Genomic DNA, 15,105 nt, shown 5'->3' on the forward strand with positions numbered 1-15,105 from the left:
CCTCACAAAAGCCCAGGGAGTGAGTGCAAGTCAGGCATTATTTATCCCCATTTTGCCACTAAGAAAGAGGGCCCAGGGAAGTGTGGAGAGCTAGCCAGTGCTGAGGCTTTGAGTTCTGGAAGGGTTGGGACTAGACATCAGATTGTCTGGCAGTGCTCAGTGACAACCACCTTACCACCTCGCCTTGTGTGGTAGGACAGTTCCAAGGGCCTTTTCCAACAAGTTCTTTCCTCTACCCGCAGGTCACACATTCTAACCCACGCTGTCATGTCTTGAGCAGGTAGGATCACAGTGGGTCAGAGCTGCACCACTCTCAGAATGCATGGGCCAGGACTTTACCAAATGAAGTGTGGGGGCACCTGGTGCAGAAGTTCCAAGAGAGGCTTGTTAGACCTGTAGATTCTGGGTCCAATCCCAGACCATGCCATGCCTGATTCCAAATGCTTTGGATCTGTTTTCAGGAAAAGTCTTATCACCCCAACTAGAGTAGCCCATCTATTGCAACCTATCACTGCAATTTCTTTAGTCCTCACAGATACCTGACAAGAACCTATCGCTTAATTTGTTTACTGTCTCTTTCAGCATATTAGAATGTAAGCTCCATGAGGGAAAGGGCGTTCTTACCCTGGTTTACTGACAACCCCCGTTTCCTGCTCTGTGCAGGCCCTACAGTAAGAGATTAGTGGATATTTATTGAATTGAATGTGCACTCAAGTTTGAAACCATGGTCATGGACCACGTCCTTGCTTCACATTGGAGAAACTGAGACCCATGGAGAGGAAAGTGACTGCCACAGAGCGGTAAGGGGCAGGACCCCAGCCAGCCTAAAATCTCAGTTCTCGGGATTCCCAATCACGGTTGGTTCAATTCTGCCCAAACGATTTCTTTAAACAAAACAAAACAAACCACAACGAAATTCACTTGAACGAAAAGATACTTCCTGCCCACACAGAATAGGTTTGGGGCACCTAGCAGGGGGTGGTGGCTGTTAGTAATTCCGCTCCCGCTTCCTAGGCGCCCGCTGCCCCCAAGAGGTAAGGGCCCTTCTTCCGGGCCCCAAGTCGAACCCGTTCCCAGGCCTGCGTCCCGGAATGGGCTCGTTGGGGGAGGAGCCGATCGCCGATCGCGGAGCTGAGGCCCGCGGAGCTGAGGGCTGCATGCCCAAGGTCACCCAGGCGGGGTCTGGAGAGACCCGGCTCGAGGGGCGTGGGTAGGAAGGCCGCATGTTCAGGGCGGGTGAAGACCCCTGTCCAGCATCCTGGAAGGCAGGGGGTGCCTTTAATGGCTCCTTCCCCGGATTCTGGCATTCAGCCTAAAGAAGGAGAGCAGGCCAGGCCGGCCGCGTGGCCCGTTCCCATGTGCTCCACCTGCCGCCTCTCTCACGCGCTGGCCCTTTAAGACACCTCCCCCTTTTCCTCCCCCATCTCTCCTGCCCCCATACCGCCCCTGCTCCCAAATTGCATCAGGCACGTGCTCGCCCCCGTCCAGTCTGAGCAATCCCCCGCCCAGCACACACACCAAAGCCCGGGAGGTGCTCCGAGGAATCTGAGGCGAGGGGCGGGGCGAGGGGCGGGGCCGCGAGGCCGTGCGCGCGCGCTCCCGCCGCCTCCGCCCGCCCGCCGCCCGGACCAGCCCCGGCGGGCGCGCCCCCGCTGCGCCATCCCCTCCCCTTGCCCGCCGCGTCGCGAGGCGCGCGCCCGCCCGCCGCCTGCCGCGGATCGCGTGGTCTGCTCTGCTCGCCGCGCCTCTCCCCCGTCCGTCCATATTGCTGCAGCCCCCGAGCCGGGAAGCCCGGGCCGCCCCGGGGGCGGGGGGGAGGGAGGGACGGGACGAGAAGCCTGCCGGCCTCGGGGTGGGGGCGCCTTGTGAGGAACGGGCGGGGGGGGCACGCGCGCCGAGGAGGCCTGGACCGCAGAGTGGGGGGTCCTCCTCCCCCCACCCCCCCCGCCCCGCCAGCAGGCCTCGGATCTCCCGCGGCTGCATCCGACGCGGAGGGGGCCCGCACCTAGCCTGAATTCCGACCCTTCTCTGCAGAGGCTGGGGCCCAGCGCCCCGGAGGAAAGCGTCGCGGGCGCCCTGCGAGCCAAGTTCGAGGCGGGGGAGGCGGTCTCGGGCGCGCCCGGCTCCTCCGGGGGGGCGGGCGCGCAGATGGCCACTCAGGTGGAGCCGCTGTTGCCGGGGGGAGCGCCGCTCTTGCAGGCCGAAGAGCACGGGGGGCTGGTGAGGAAGAAGCCGCCGCCGACGCCCGAGGGCAAGGGCGAGCCCGGGGTGAACGACGTCGGAGGGGGGGAGCCGGACGGCGGCGCCCGGAGACCCCGGCCGCCCTGCGCCAAGCCGTATAAGGAGGGCACCGGGCAACAGGAGCGCGAGAGCCCGCGACCGCCTCAGCCGCCCGGCGCCGAGGGTCCAGCCGTCAGCGACGGGGAGGAGGGCGGCGGCGAGCCGGGCGCTAGCGGAGGAGCGGCCGGAGCCGCGGGCGGCGGCGGGCGCCGAGACTTCGTGGAGGCTCCCCCGCCCAAGGTGAACCCGTGGACTAAGAACGCGCTGCCTCCGGCCCTAGCCGCCGTGAACGGACAGTCCCCACCAGGTGGGTCCCCCTGCCTGCTCTCCCGGGTCCGGGTGGCCTCTTCCGGGGATATGGGCGTCCCCTCCCCCAGCGGCCTTCAGGGCCTCGGGGTCCGCTACGGGTCGCCGTGACTCGGGATTTTTAAAAAATTGCTTCCTGGCTCCTTTGGGTGGCGGTGCCTTCACCCCGCCACACTCTCGGGAACCTGCTTGCCCGAGGGCGCAGCCTCCGGGAGGCCACGGCCACCGCCTGGGCCGCAGCGGTTAGTGGGCAACAGCGTGGTCCGGGCCTACCTCTCCGGGAGACCGTGGGCGCTGGTTTCGTTGAACAGGGCCCTCTCCCCCACCGCGTGTTGGTTTAAGAGACGGTTTCTAGCTTAAACCTCCCTTTTCCTCGAGCAGCTCCTCTTTCTACCCGGCCTCACGCTCCCCGTTTTGGTAGCGTTGCAACAGTCCCCATGTTGTAAATGTTTAATGAGTATGTCATGGGCAGCACAGCGCCGGGCTATGAGTTCGTACCGATCACAAGGACTAGGGATTTAAAAGTTAACAAATATCGTTCTCGAGTAGTTGATACTGGGCCATCTGGACACGGGCTGAGGGGTCAGTTACCCGGAGAATGGGGAGTGTAGGAAACCCAACGTGTCATTGAATTCGGTGGTTTCCCCCTCGGATCTCGGAGGTCTTCCGTCTTGAGAGGGAGCCCGATGGTGTGTGAGGGCCGGGGGTGGGGGATCTAATTAGGAGGTGGGCGGAAAATGTGAGGCGAGAGGGCATGTGGAGGGAGACACGAGGGGCGTGTGGCGGCGGGGGAGGGAGTGGCCGGGCTGGGCCGGCGGGTGACAGTTGGGCGCCATGCGCCGCGCCGGCGGCCCGCGGGCTGCTCGCGGCCGCTGGGCCTCTGCGTTCCGCGCCCGGCGTGGAGCTGGAAATGGAAGCGGGTGCGGGCCGCCTGCGCGCCGCGGCCCGTAGTCTGCGTGTGCGCGAGTGTGAGTGCGCGCCCCCTCCCTTCCCGGCATTCCTCCGCAGCCGGGACAACGTGGGGCCTCCCCGCGCGCGAACAGCATGTGACTGCCGACCGGCTTTCCCCCATCTTTCCCTACTCTCCCATCCTTCTTTTGGTCCTTTTGGACTCGGTCCTTTAAGTGGGGGCGGGGGCTTGCAGGAAATCCCAGCGGAACGGTGTCTGCGTAGGGAGAAGGCGGAGCAGTGCGGAACATGGAGTCGTCTTTTCGCCTCCTTTGCCGGAATTGGTCGTCACCTTGGAGGGGGGCACCCTTTAAACACTCGGCGGGTGCGTGGGGGCACGGTGGATCTTCTGGTAGTTTTGGATCCCTGACGTGAGCCAATGATAAAACCCCGCCTTGAGTTAGAATGATGGTCTGTGGCAATAGGCCTAGAACTTTTTCAAAACTCCTACCGGTCTGCAGCCGCTGGTTGAGGCAGACTCGTCTAAACGATAATAATGGGGAAAGTTGAAGGGGAAGCTTAATGCCTTTATATTAAAGGGAGTAGAATCGCCCTGGAGGGAAACTAGAAGAGCTAATCCTGAGTACGGCATGTTGCATTTTTTTTTCCTATTAAGGTTGCTTCATTTGGAGGGAGGGGACATTTGGGGTTTACCATTAGTAACTCAAACCATATTCTCTTCCTTCTGCCCTCCTCCTCTTCCCCCCTTTCCCTTCGAGAGCCCTCTTATGCAAAGGGCAGTGCTGAAACCTCCATTTTCTTGCAAATCTCTCCCTGATCCACCCACTGAGGAGGGAAAGCAACTTTAAAACACTCTTTGGTCCGTCCCTCTCTTTAAACTCAGAGGGGTATAATCATCACCAGGAGAGAACACCTCTCAGATGTTTAAATGGGGCTTCCTACCCTGGCTGCTGCTGCTTAGCTAGTGGTGAACCTGCCTTGTGGGTTTCAAATCAGCCATGACATCAGGTGGTATTGGATGCCAGAGTTGGCATTTTTTGCAAGTCCAGGGGCCCTTCATAGGGTGCGTCACTGGGACTATTGATCGTGGGAAGAAGACAGCTTGGCTGGCATCTTGCCTTGCTCTCTGAGCAGCGAAGCAGACTTGTCTTAAATGCCCAAAGCAAAATTCTGAATAGGGTAAATTTGCCCTGTTGTCTTTCTGGAATCTTAAGGCAAGAAGAGTATCTGCTCATTGATTTTGAACTTTTGGAGTAGTCTTTGATAGACAACTCGGAATAAATCCAGTAGCTTCTCTGTTTAAACCTGTTGTTAAGGTTTAGATGCTTTTTGAGAGCGAATTTTCTGATTGGATTGTCTGTCTGGTGGTTTGGTCGCCCTTTCTCTGGAGTCTCTTGTTCTTTAAGACCCATTTCTAGCCCTGATTTTATTTGCAACTTGGACAAGTTTAAATTGTGACATTAGTGGAGTGACTGTGTGGTCTTGTGAGTTTTTATTTTTTGTGAGGTATATATTTTTGAGAGGCTACAGAAATGAACGTCTCATAAGCAAGCTACAAGCTTTCCAAAGCTTGCTGCAAATGCCTATTTTTAGCCCTCCTTTTGGCTCAGATTCTATTGTTTTAGTTCTTTAAGGGTCACATGCAGTAACTAGTAATAAAAGATGGTTTGAGACATCCCTCCTTTCTTGTGGTTTAAGTTTCCAAATCTACATTTGTAGTTTTAAGTCTTGGGATTTTCATTTTGGCTTTTTTAGACATCTCCCCCCACCCCTGAAAACTTTTTTTGAAAACATTAGAAAAATTTCTCTCATCTCAGGCATACCCCTTTAAGTATAAGATAGCAGGACATCTTAGTTAAATGAAAAAATGATATATAGCAAAAGTTCTGGGATCAAATGCCAGCTCTGCCACTTGCTAGCTGTGTTTCCTTGGGCAGGTTACTCCATTTCTATTTGTATGTCTCTCCATTTCTATTTGTATTAATATAATGGGATTTAATTATGATTTAGTCATCTCATGAGGCTATTCACTGCAGTGGTACACATGAAGCATGTAGCCCAGTGCCTGGCATGTGGTAACTGTTACGTCACCAGACTCTGGAACTTTTCAAGAGGGGCTGCTTCTCCTGGAATCTCTTTTTACTCCATTTGTAAAATGAGGGAGTTAGAAAATGCAGTCTTTTCCTTTTCCGGTGTTGTATCAGTATTCTATGAAATATATAACTCTGTGTCCTTTAAAATGGACTTTCGCTTATCCACACCTATGAAGGGCATGGTATGATAATCTCAAAGTTAGGTGACCCAAAAAATTGCCTATTTTTTGCTTTGTGATGTTGTATGATGAATTTTTTTTAAAAGGTTTCACTTTCACAAAGATTAATTTTTAGGAGGTGCACGTGTGCTCTCAGGGTGTGGTGAAAGGTGAGCCTAAATGAACTAAAAGTTTGCTGGGGCTGGTACACGTGCAGTGGGTTGAGACTTGAAGAATATATCATCACCAGAAGCCTCTGCCCATCCCTTCAAGGGTAATCAGTGGGTTGGTATATTCTTGGCTTGGTATAGTAAGAAAACTAGTGCTATAGTCTTCTTATTTTCTTTTTAAAGGAAAGTTGGTAGCAGGGTCTAAAACTTGAGTGTTTATGTTCTGGGCATCTTTTCCTTTTCTTCTCTTCTTGCCATTTGAAGTGCAGTAAACTGATGGCACAAAATGAAAACAGGTTTTAATCCTTGCTAACAACCCCAGGGATCCTCTGCTTGGCTGAGCTAGGCCAAGGTAAACCTCCAGTCTCCTTTGCTTGGCTTTGGACCTTTCCCCAAATTTCTCCAGTTGTAGCAGTTGGGGTATCAGTCCTGTATGACTTAGAGAGTCAAAGCTACGTCAGACCCTGGCTATCTTCTTCCTTCCATGGGACGTGAACTGGATTTCTGTTCCTGAAGTCATATAGTCTGCACTTTCAACTACCAGCTCTGCTGCTTGCTTGCTGTGTAATCTGGGTGAATCACTCAGCCTCTCTGAGCTTTGGTGTCCTCATTCTGAAAATAAGAATAATGAAAGTAACTATTATAGAAGGTTGCCAGAATTAAAGACAAAATTGTTAATATTTATGGTCTTTAGCCTAGTGCCACAGAGTAAGCACCTAGGATGTTACCTATTAACATAATTATAGTTTGCTATTTTAAACATTTTCTAATAAATGATTACCATTATTAGACGTTTTCTACTTCTGATTCTGCTTGTGGACACCAGCAAATATGCTTTCTCTTTGCCTTTGATTTTTCATCTGTAAAATGAGGAGATTAGATTGGGTCTGAATGTCTTCAAAGGCTTTTTTTTTTAATGTCGAAAGCATTTTCCCCATATAAACCCCTTCCCCACAAAAGAAAGAATCCAACATAGACCTCTGTGTGTGTGTGTATCTGTCATAGTGTTCAAGAAATAGTTTTGAATCCCAGTTCCCTCCAGGCCTGGTGAGGATTGAAGAAACTCCTTGCTTGCTTGGGTGTGCATATCAGAGCAACCTGTGGAGCAAGTACAAATGTAATTAATGTGCCTTATGATGTGATAATAGGAAACATATAGCACCTTCTATGAAAATTTTTCCCGCCAAATAAAAAATGAACTCAAATCTAATAGAACCTTATACCCAGCTGCTAGTTTGTAGGGAAAATGGAAGATAGAGGAACAAATTAAATGATTGCGGAAGCAGTTATTCAGTTTCTGAATGTGAGAAATTCTACAGGACTGATTACTTGATTTGTTTCAATGGATAAATGGCAATTTTAAAAGGGGGAATTGTTATAGATGAACAGTGTTAAAGAGATACCAGTCAAATGGAACGTGTAGATACGTTTGGATTCTGATTCAAGCAAACCAACTATAAGAAGATGTTTAATGACATTTAAGCAAATTTGACCACTTAGGTTACATTAAGCGATTATTTTGTCAAGGATAATAATGGCATTTTGATGTGTGGTTTTTTTTTTTTAGAAAGACACTCCAAAAGTGGTTATATTGTACACCCCTTGTTAAGAACTGCTAGATTAGACTTCATAAATGAGGGCATAGGCTGTTTGTCCTGTGTTTCAAGTCACTTTCTCCTCTTACTAAAGAGCACACAATTAGGACACGCTCTGAAAGGGAGATGGGGAGGCGGCCTTCGCCAGCAGACTTCAACTGGCCTGTCCCCCTCTCCTCTCTTCTGGAAGGAGTTTGAGTTTTATGAATTCTGACTGGAAAGTGAGTGCCTCAGAGTGGGGAGAGAAATGTTTAGAGGGGTAGTTTCAGGTCCTTTTGGGGTAGAGGAAGGATAGTCATGAACAGACTTGAACCCTGAGCCTTTTGAGAGTCAAGAGTCCCTCTGCTGATCTACCCCATGTCTGCAGCGGGACCTAGGCCAGAGTAAGCGTTTTACAGGTGTTACTCAGCAGCACCCAGTTCCTCCCTCTGGGAGGTGGGCAGAGAGGAGTAGCAGGCCTGAAACCATGAAAACCTCTTTAAAATGTGAGCTTGGCAGATGTGAGTGCCCCTGTTTGCAAACTCTAAAACAAGCTCAAAAGGGGTAATTAGGGTGCTGGGGCCTCAGGAAAGCTTACAGGTGCTTCATTTGGCCTCACAAACCTCCTGGGTTGACCTGAAGTGTGATACAAGGGAGTGCACAGAAGAGAGGACAGCCTTACCCTGCCTAGGGTTCATGGAAGGAAATGTTTTGATACCTACCTAATGAAAACATGGGAGATAGCAGAGTGAAGGGGAAAAGTGATGGGATTTAAATCAGAACATGAGCCACAACTTCTTGCCTCTCACTTTGTGGTCTTGGACAACTTGCCCAACTTCGGTTTTCCTTATTCACAGACTGGTACAATTTCTATGTTGAGGTAGTTTTGAGGATCAGATTGATACCAAGAATGAGGTAGTCCTGTTCATGAGTTTAAAGGTTCCCCACAGATGTAAGTGGGTTATATTTCAGAAGATGAATTCCAAAGATATATATAGTTTGAGGTAAGTACCCCTTCTGAGGGGTTATCTATCCATTCTTTCCAAAGTTATCCATTCATTCTAAGCTAACCCAGGTGTTAGCTTACTTTTTCTTTTTTTTTTTTAAGGTGCTGGGGATTTAATGGGACCTGTGTGTGGGAAGCTGGCTTTCAATCACTGAGCCACATCTGCTCCCCTGAGTCAGTTTTTTTCGTTTGTTTGTTGTTTGTTTTTTGTTTTTAGGAGGCACCAGAAACTGAACCCTGGACTTGTTGTGTGAGAAGCAGGTGCTCAACCACTTGAACCATATCTGCTCCCCAGCTTAATTTTTTAAAAGGGCTATTTTTTATAGTGTCTGGGGCCAACTGGCCAACTTTCTGTGGCACGTAGTCCAGGGTGCCTCCCTGAGAGATTTTCCCAGGATTAGAGGGACAGTTTTGATGTGGCACCTCTTGCTTTTCCTGAGCCTTTGGACCATGGAATGTGGGCTTTTATTGATAAATTTTGTAAAGCCAGCCAGTTCTGTCATGTATGGTGAGGGGCTACCCATCTCAGTTTGAGGTGCTATTAGTAAACCTAGATGACCCCTCCATCAGAGCTCTCATTTACAGGGCATTTTGTAATAAGTCTGCAAACTTGTTGTGATAACTGCCTTATCCTCAAGACATATATTCCAACATCTCAAAATAGCTTTTTCTTTTCCCTGCTTTAGAAATGAAGATGTAAGCTTCTTAGAGGAACTGTAGTCCCTGGCTGGCCACGAGCCATCTGGATGTATGGTCTGTCTGCCTGGTCTTTATATGGTTTTTGCACACTTTGCACATTGACTAGCTTATTAAAGGTCCTGATAACTCTGAGATAGGTAATAGTGCTATAATAGTCACCATTTATTGAATGCTTTACATATTCTTTCCCATGTAATCTGCCTGCCAGAGCCACCTTCTCTTGGCTCATTTCATGTCTTTTCACACCTGTGCTGAGAACAGTGGGTTTGCATTTTCCCGCAGGTAGGCTGCTGGGGTAAGTTCCCAAAGATGCTGAGCTTTGGAGAGGGTTAGGCATCCCCAGCTCAACTCCCCAGTTGTCAGCTCTGTCTCCATTGTTATGCCCTTAGGAGCTCAATTTTCCTTTCTCTCCATTCAGAAAAGAGGGACTATTTTTAGCTGCAAGGGACCCCAGTTGTCATTGAATCTAAACCCTTCATGTACAGATTAGGTACTTTAAGTCCAGAAAGGATATCATTACTAAGCAAGGATGAGACTTGAATCCACATCTCTTGGCTCCCATCCCAGTTCTGTTTTCATTCTACCTCTGGAGGAGGAAGTAGAATTGGGTGATTGAGCAAGGACTTTGGAGTCAGTCAGCCATACTTTGAATTAACCCAGCCACTTACCACCTGTGTGCCCTTGGGCAGGTTAATTTCTAGGCTTTGATAAGTGGGATTATATCTAAAGTACAATCTACTCAGATGAAGCTAAGATAGGAGAAGGTATATATAAGTGTTTGGCTGGAGCCTGCACAAAGTAGTAATAGGTGGCGATAATAGTAAGGGTGTTGATTGTGCCTCTTTAGAGGGCTTGAGTTTGCCCCAGGCCTTCAATTTGCTAGCAGAAGTCAAGTGCTAAAATTGACCCTGCCCTCTCTTCCTGTGTCCTCTGCCCCTTGATCCCTGCTGTGAGGACCTGAGCACACACAAGAAGGCAGACAATGTTATTTCTTAGGGTGGGTTTCTCCCAGCCCTGCTCGGTCCCTCTGTGGTGGTGGTAGTGGTGGTGATTTAAGGAAAGGAATCCCTTGGGGTCATCATCCTGGCAGTGAGAAGCCCAAACTGTGGCACTTGGGGATGCCCTAGTAGTAGATTGTCAGAGGGAGAGAAAGGCTCAGGTGTTTTGCAGTAAGACCCTCCCACTCCATCTTTGGTCTTTTTTGAAGCTTTGGGGGTTTTTGGGGGAGGGAATAGAGGTCTCTTTGCTTTTCTGGTTCAGTATACATTCTAATAGCAACTTGAGGAAGAGAGACCAATTTTGTGGATGGAATGTCCTGGTTTGGGTGTTGCCCAAAGTGAAACCAAGTGTAAGGGTGGGATTTGGACATGGTTGAGAGCATGGTTGGGAGTGGGAGGCTTTATGCTGATTGCTGGGAATGTTGGAGGGAGACAGGAAACCAGGAACAAAAAGAAGAGGTGGCTCACCAGGATAGTAAATGCATGGAATGTGGAAAGAACTAGGATTATTTTGCCCACAGAATCAGTGTTTGGGGCGGTGGAAATGCTGGTTGGTTGTCTTGCAATACTGCCTTTAAATAGATTTGCTTCATGTAGCCCAATGGGTAATGCTCTCATAGCTGGTGGAAGATAAGAGGTCAATAGGCATTGGCTCTGATAAAGTAATAACTTTCAGCAGTGCCCCCAAATGGACTGAACTGCCATAGGAGGTCCTGGTAATATTTAAATAGTTTAGATGACAGTCTTCTGTGGAGTTCTGCAGCTGCAAGTTGGGAAAGTACTTTCCTAGATTTGTTCATTCAGAATTAAATTATTGAGTACTTGTCAGGTGTCACGTCTTGGAATTGAGGGGTAGTTGCTGCCATGGTGAGGCTTATATTCTGAAAGGCGGAAGTCACAATGCGCATCTCCCACCTGCCTCTTCAGACCCAGTCCAGACTCCTGACAGGTTTTAATGGGCCTGGCATTTTAAAATAATTTTAAGTAATCACCTATTCTTGAAAGCTAGGACAATGTTTCTAGAAACTTAGGAATTTCCAGCTTCTCTCACAAAAATCCAACTCTGAATATACTAAAGACTACCAAACCAACTGAAATGGTGAATAATATGGCATATGAATTATATTTCAGTAAAGTTCTTATGTCTCTTCTTTCATGACTGCTGTCCAGTTGCAGGACCTAACATCCCTTAGATGAGGAATGCCATGGCTTGGCTCCTGTAGACCCTTGAGTTTGCCATCTCTGATTCAGATTTCAGCATGGATTTAAACTTCATATGTCCTGTTATACAGAGGAGGAAAGGACAGCAGTCTGTCCAGCTCCCAAGGAGAGGAACATCCTTATGGGAGAAGAGCCTTTAGGAGGGCGTGGGGAAGACAGGACAGGGAGCTGCAGATCCTGGCTGCCAACATTGGCCTCCTTACCCAACTCTTTCAGGAAGAGTGGGTGAGATGGGGAGCAGTATATTGTGTCCTAAGGCCCTCAGGCACCAGTGGAAACCTCTCTGGGAGCTAAAGGATAGGCTTGATAGGGAAAATGGGTTCATTTTAGGCCCCAGGGAGCCTCGGGACCATCTTCCCATCTGTGAAATGGGTGTAGCATCTTTGATCTTAAGCCAGAAGGCCCCTTCCAGATCAGACACTCTTTTGGGGTAAGAGTGGCTAAGGCAGATGTTATTAAGCCTCAGGGTGGAAAGGGAAAGGTCCTGGCTCAAGGCCTTCCGTGTTATGGTCCTGCTCTTTGGGAGTTGGAGCTAAGGCTCATTGGAGCTTTAACTTCTCACTGGAAAGGGTCTTCTCAAAGGCAGCCCTGTTCTCATAGTTTGTTGTTGATCTGAGCCCTGTAGGGTTTGCATGGAAAGCTCTAGGTAGAGATGCTGGAACCAGCATTCCAGCATAGCTATGTTTGGCTCACTTGTTGAGACATCTTGGATAACTTAGTGAAGCTCTTTGGGTCTCTGTTCCCTCTTCTGTAAATGAAGGTGGTTGAACTAGAAGACCTTCCAAGGTTCTTTACCACTAGAATTTAGTTCAGTACATCAAACTAGAGGTCTAGGCTGCAGTTTGTTGAGACACAAAGATCTCATCGGACAGGGCTTGCTTTCTCTCCCAGATTGAACCAGTTTTAGAGTATCATCTTCGGGAGCTTAGCCAAGGCTGTGGGTCTCTACTCCCTAGGCATGGAACATTCTGCCCTGGCTTCTGGAAAATGCTCATCTCTGGGGTGGATGAGCTGCTCCAGAAGGTTGTGTCCTCAACAGATTGCAAGCAGTGATGGCTCCTCTTTTGACAGGGATGTGGTTGAGAAGATTCTGACATCTACCTAGTTAGACTGAGAATCCCCACCCCTTTCTGGCTCTGAGATTTAGAACGTAGATCTGGTGAAGTCCGGGGTCACACTGCCAGCCAGCTCTGTAGAAGAGAAACAGACCCATCTCAGGAGTCCATCTCGGTGTTCAGAGTACTCAGGCTTTTCTAGAAAAGTACCAGAATTTGAGCCTAACTTTTGTGTGAAAAAAACTAACTTGACTGCACCAGACTGAAAACCATTTATTCATTAAATTTATTTGAGCAGCCTTACTGCTTGTCAGACTGTAGGAATACTGCTGGGGTTAAGACAAAAAGGACCTATTCTCATAGTTTACATTCTAGTGGGAAGACGGTAAACCAAAAAGACAGTTCATTATCTATTGCTGCATAGCAAATCACTTTAAAACTTAATGGCATAAAATACAACCATTTAATTCACTGATTTGTGTGTCAGGATTAGGACAGGGCTCAGCCGGGCAATTCTTCTGTTCCACATGGCAGTCACAGATGTGGCAGATGGCCTGGTATGGAGGGCCCACCACAGCTTCACTCACATGTTTGATACCTTGGCAGGATGGCTGAAAAGTTGTGAGTTCAGCTGGAACAAGAGTGCCTACAAGTGCTCTCTCCAGTGTGGTGGTTGTATAGTAGTGTAGGACTTATTACATACAGGCTTAGGGCTTCCCAGGGAGAGAGTTCTGTATTCTAAGACCCAGAGTCTAGGCACTAATACAACATCACTTTTGCCATATTCCCTTGGTCAAAGCAGTCATATCTTGAGATTAAGGGAAGGGGACATGGGTCCCCTTGGGAGGGTGGGAGGGTAGGAGTATCATTTTTGGAGCCATCCTTAATACTGCAGGGTAGTTTCTGATAGTAGTAAGTGCTGTGAAGGAAACAAAGTAAATCAGTGCAGTAGTGTGGTTAGAGGCAGCTTCAATCAAGTTATCTAGGAATCCTCTAAGGGTGAACCAAGATGGGATTGATAAGGAACCAAGTGATGAACAGTCTAGCCTGGAGGAACAACAAGTACTAGGTGGTAATGAGTTTAGAATTCTCCAGGGAATGAACAGAAGGCTTGTGTGAATGGGTCAGAGAAAGGGGAGAGTGACTGAAAATATCAGCGAGCTGTTCTAAGAGCAATGAAAAAGGTGACTTCTGATTTCTACTTTAGGATTGCTCAGTTCTATGCAGAATGGAGTAGGGTGGGTGGGAGAAGGCAAGGTTGGAAACAGGGAGACCCCTTAGGAGACTTTGCTGTAGTCCAGGTAAGTGGTAGATGGTGTAGATGATAGCATAGGGACTTGGGCCTGATTTTTTAACTACCTTGCAGTTTCCCCCTGAGACTAGCCTACTTAAGAGGAACTTTTCTGATTACTATTTCTTACTTCCTCCTCTCTCCTCAAACTTTGCCAGAAGCCGAACTAGTTGCACTGTATCCATTGATCAGAGGACAGCCTGACACAGGCACATATCCCCCTGGTCTAGGTCTCTCTGCCAGCTTTCCTAGGCTTCACCCTGTCTCTGGATATAGAGTTTGAGTGAAGGTCTGGGTGGATAAGTTGCACATCCTGCACTTCCTGCGGGCACCAGCAGGGGAAGGGATGGTGGGACCTGAAGTAGGAAATGACTCTGACTATGGCTATTCATGGCTCAGTTTTTTTGTTCCTGACTTGTCAGAAAGTGCTCTGGGTTTTTGATTTCAGGTAAGATCTTTCAGAGTGGGGTAAGCACAGGCTTCCAGGGCTGAAAATCTCAGAATCCAACTTCTGACTTCAGCCCTGCTCTTCTATTTTTCCTAGTTGAACCTTCATTCCTCTCAGCCTGTATGAAGGGATTAGATCCTATGCCTATATGTATTTCTCATCCATCACTAATGGGCCTTTACCGTGTTCTAGGCCAGGTATACTAGAATCTACCTCTTGTGTGACTTGCCTTGTTGAGGACAGATGCCCAGGGGAGCCCGCCCAGACTGCCCCTAGACTCTGCTTCTCAAATGATTATCACACATTTTAGCCACCACATCCATCTCATTCATTAACTTGGTTCATTTACACAGCAGTCTTAAGGGATCTAGCTATTTTATGATCCTCATTTTATAGAAGAGAAAGTAGGGAGCACAGAGAGGTTCAGCGATTTGTTCAGGCTACACAGTAGTTACTAAGTTGCTGGGATTTTTGAGCCCATGGCAGGATGGTCTCTAGAGTTGCACACCTTATATACATTAGGCTTTGCATTCTCCCAGACTGCAGGAGTATACCCCACTATGAAAACTGTTGCTAAGAGAGAGGACCCACACAAATCTTCAGAGAGCTGGAATATGTTTGGGGTCCTTGTGGTCCTGCCTGAAGGCCCCAACTCTGCACCCCCTGGCAAGCTAGGCTTTCTGGGCATAAGGTGGGTGTGAGCCAGGTCCTAGAACTTCTGAGCTGCAGGGGAGCCCAAACCCCCACCTCCCACCCCCATCCCCTAGAGGTGTTTCTCTTCAGCTCTGTCAGGCCACGTGTGGGCCTGCTGGAAAGAGCTGTGCTGACCTTGTGGGTTTTCTGGCATGGGAGTGGGGGTGGGGTACTCTCAAAAAGCCTAGCGTCTCCACAGGCTTT

At 49.1% G+C, this 15,105-nt stretch overlaps 1 protein-coding gene across 2 annotated transcripts in view; it reads left to right on the plus strand.

Annotated features, from left to right (window-relative positions):
* Positions 1 to 1,690: 1,690 nt before the first annotated feature.
* The window catches only part of LARP1 (La ribonucleoprotein 1, translational regulator), a 55,419-nt gene continuing 42,004 nt past the window's right edge, over positions 1,691 to 15,105 (plus strand). For both annotated transcript variants that reach the window (XM_058281174.2, XM_058281182.2), the window contains exon 1: positions 1,691 to 2,587. In XM_058281174.2, the coding sequence (XP_058137157.1) occupies positions 2,149 to 2,587 (439 nt within the window). In that variant the 5' untranslated portion in view covers positions 1,691 to 2,148. The remainder of the gene's footprint in view (positions 2,588 to 15,105) is intronic.

The sequence above is a fragment of the Dasypus novemcinctus genome, chromosome 2, assembly GCF_030445035.2.
Source record: "Dasypus novemcinctus isolate mDasNov1 chromosome 2, mDasNov1.1.hap2, whole genome shotgun sequence".
NCBI lineage: Eukaryota > Metazoa > Chordata > Mammalia > Cingulata > Dasypodidae > Dasypus > Dasypus novemcinctus.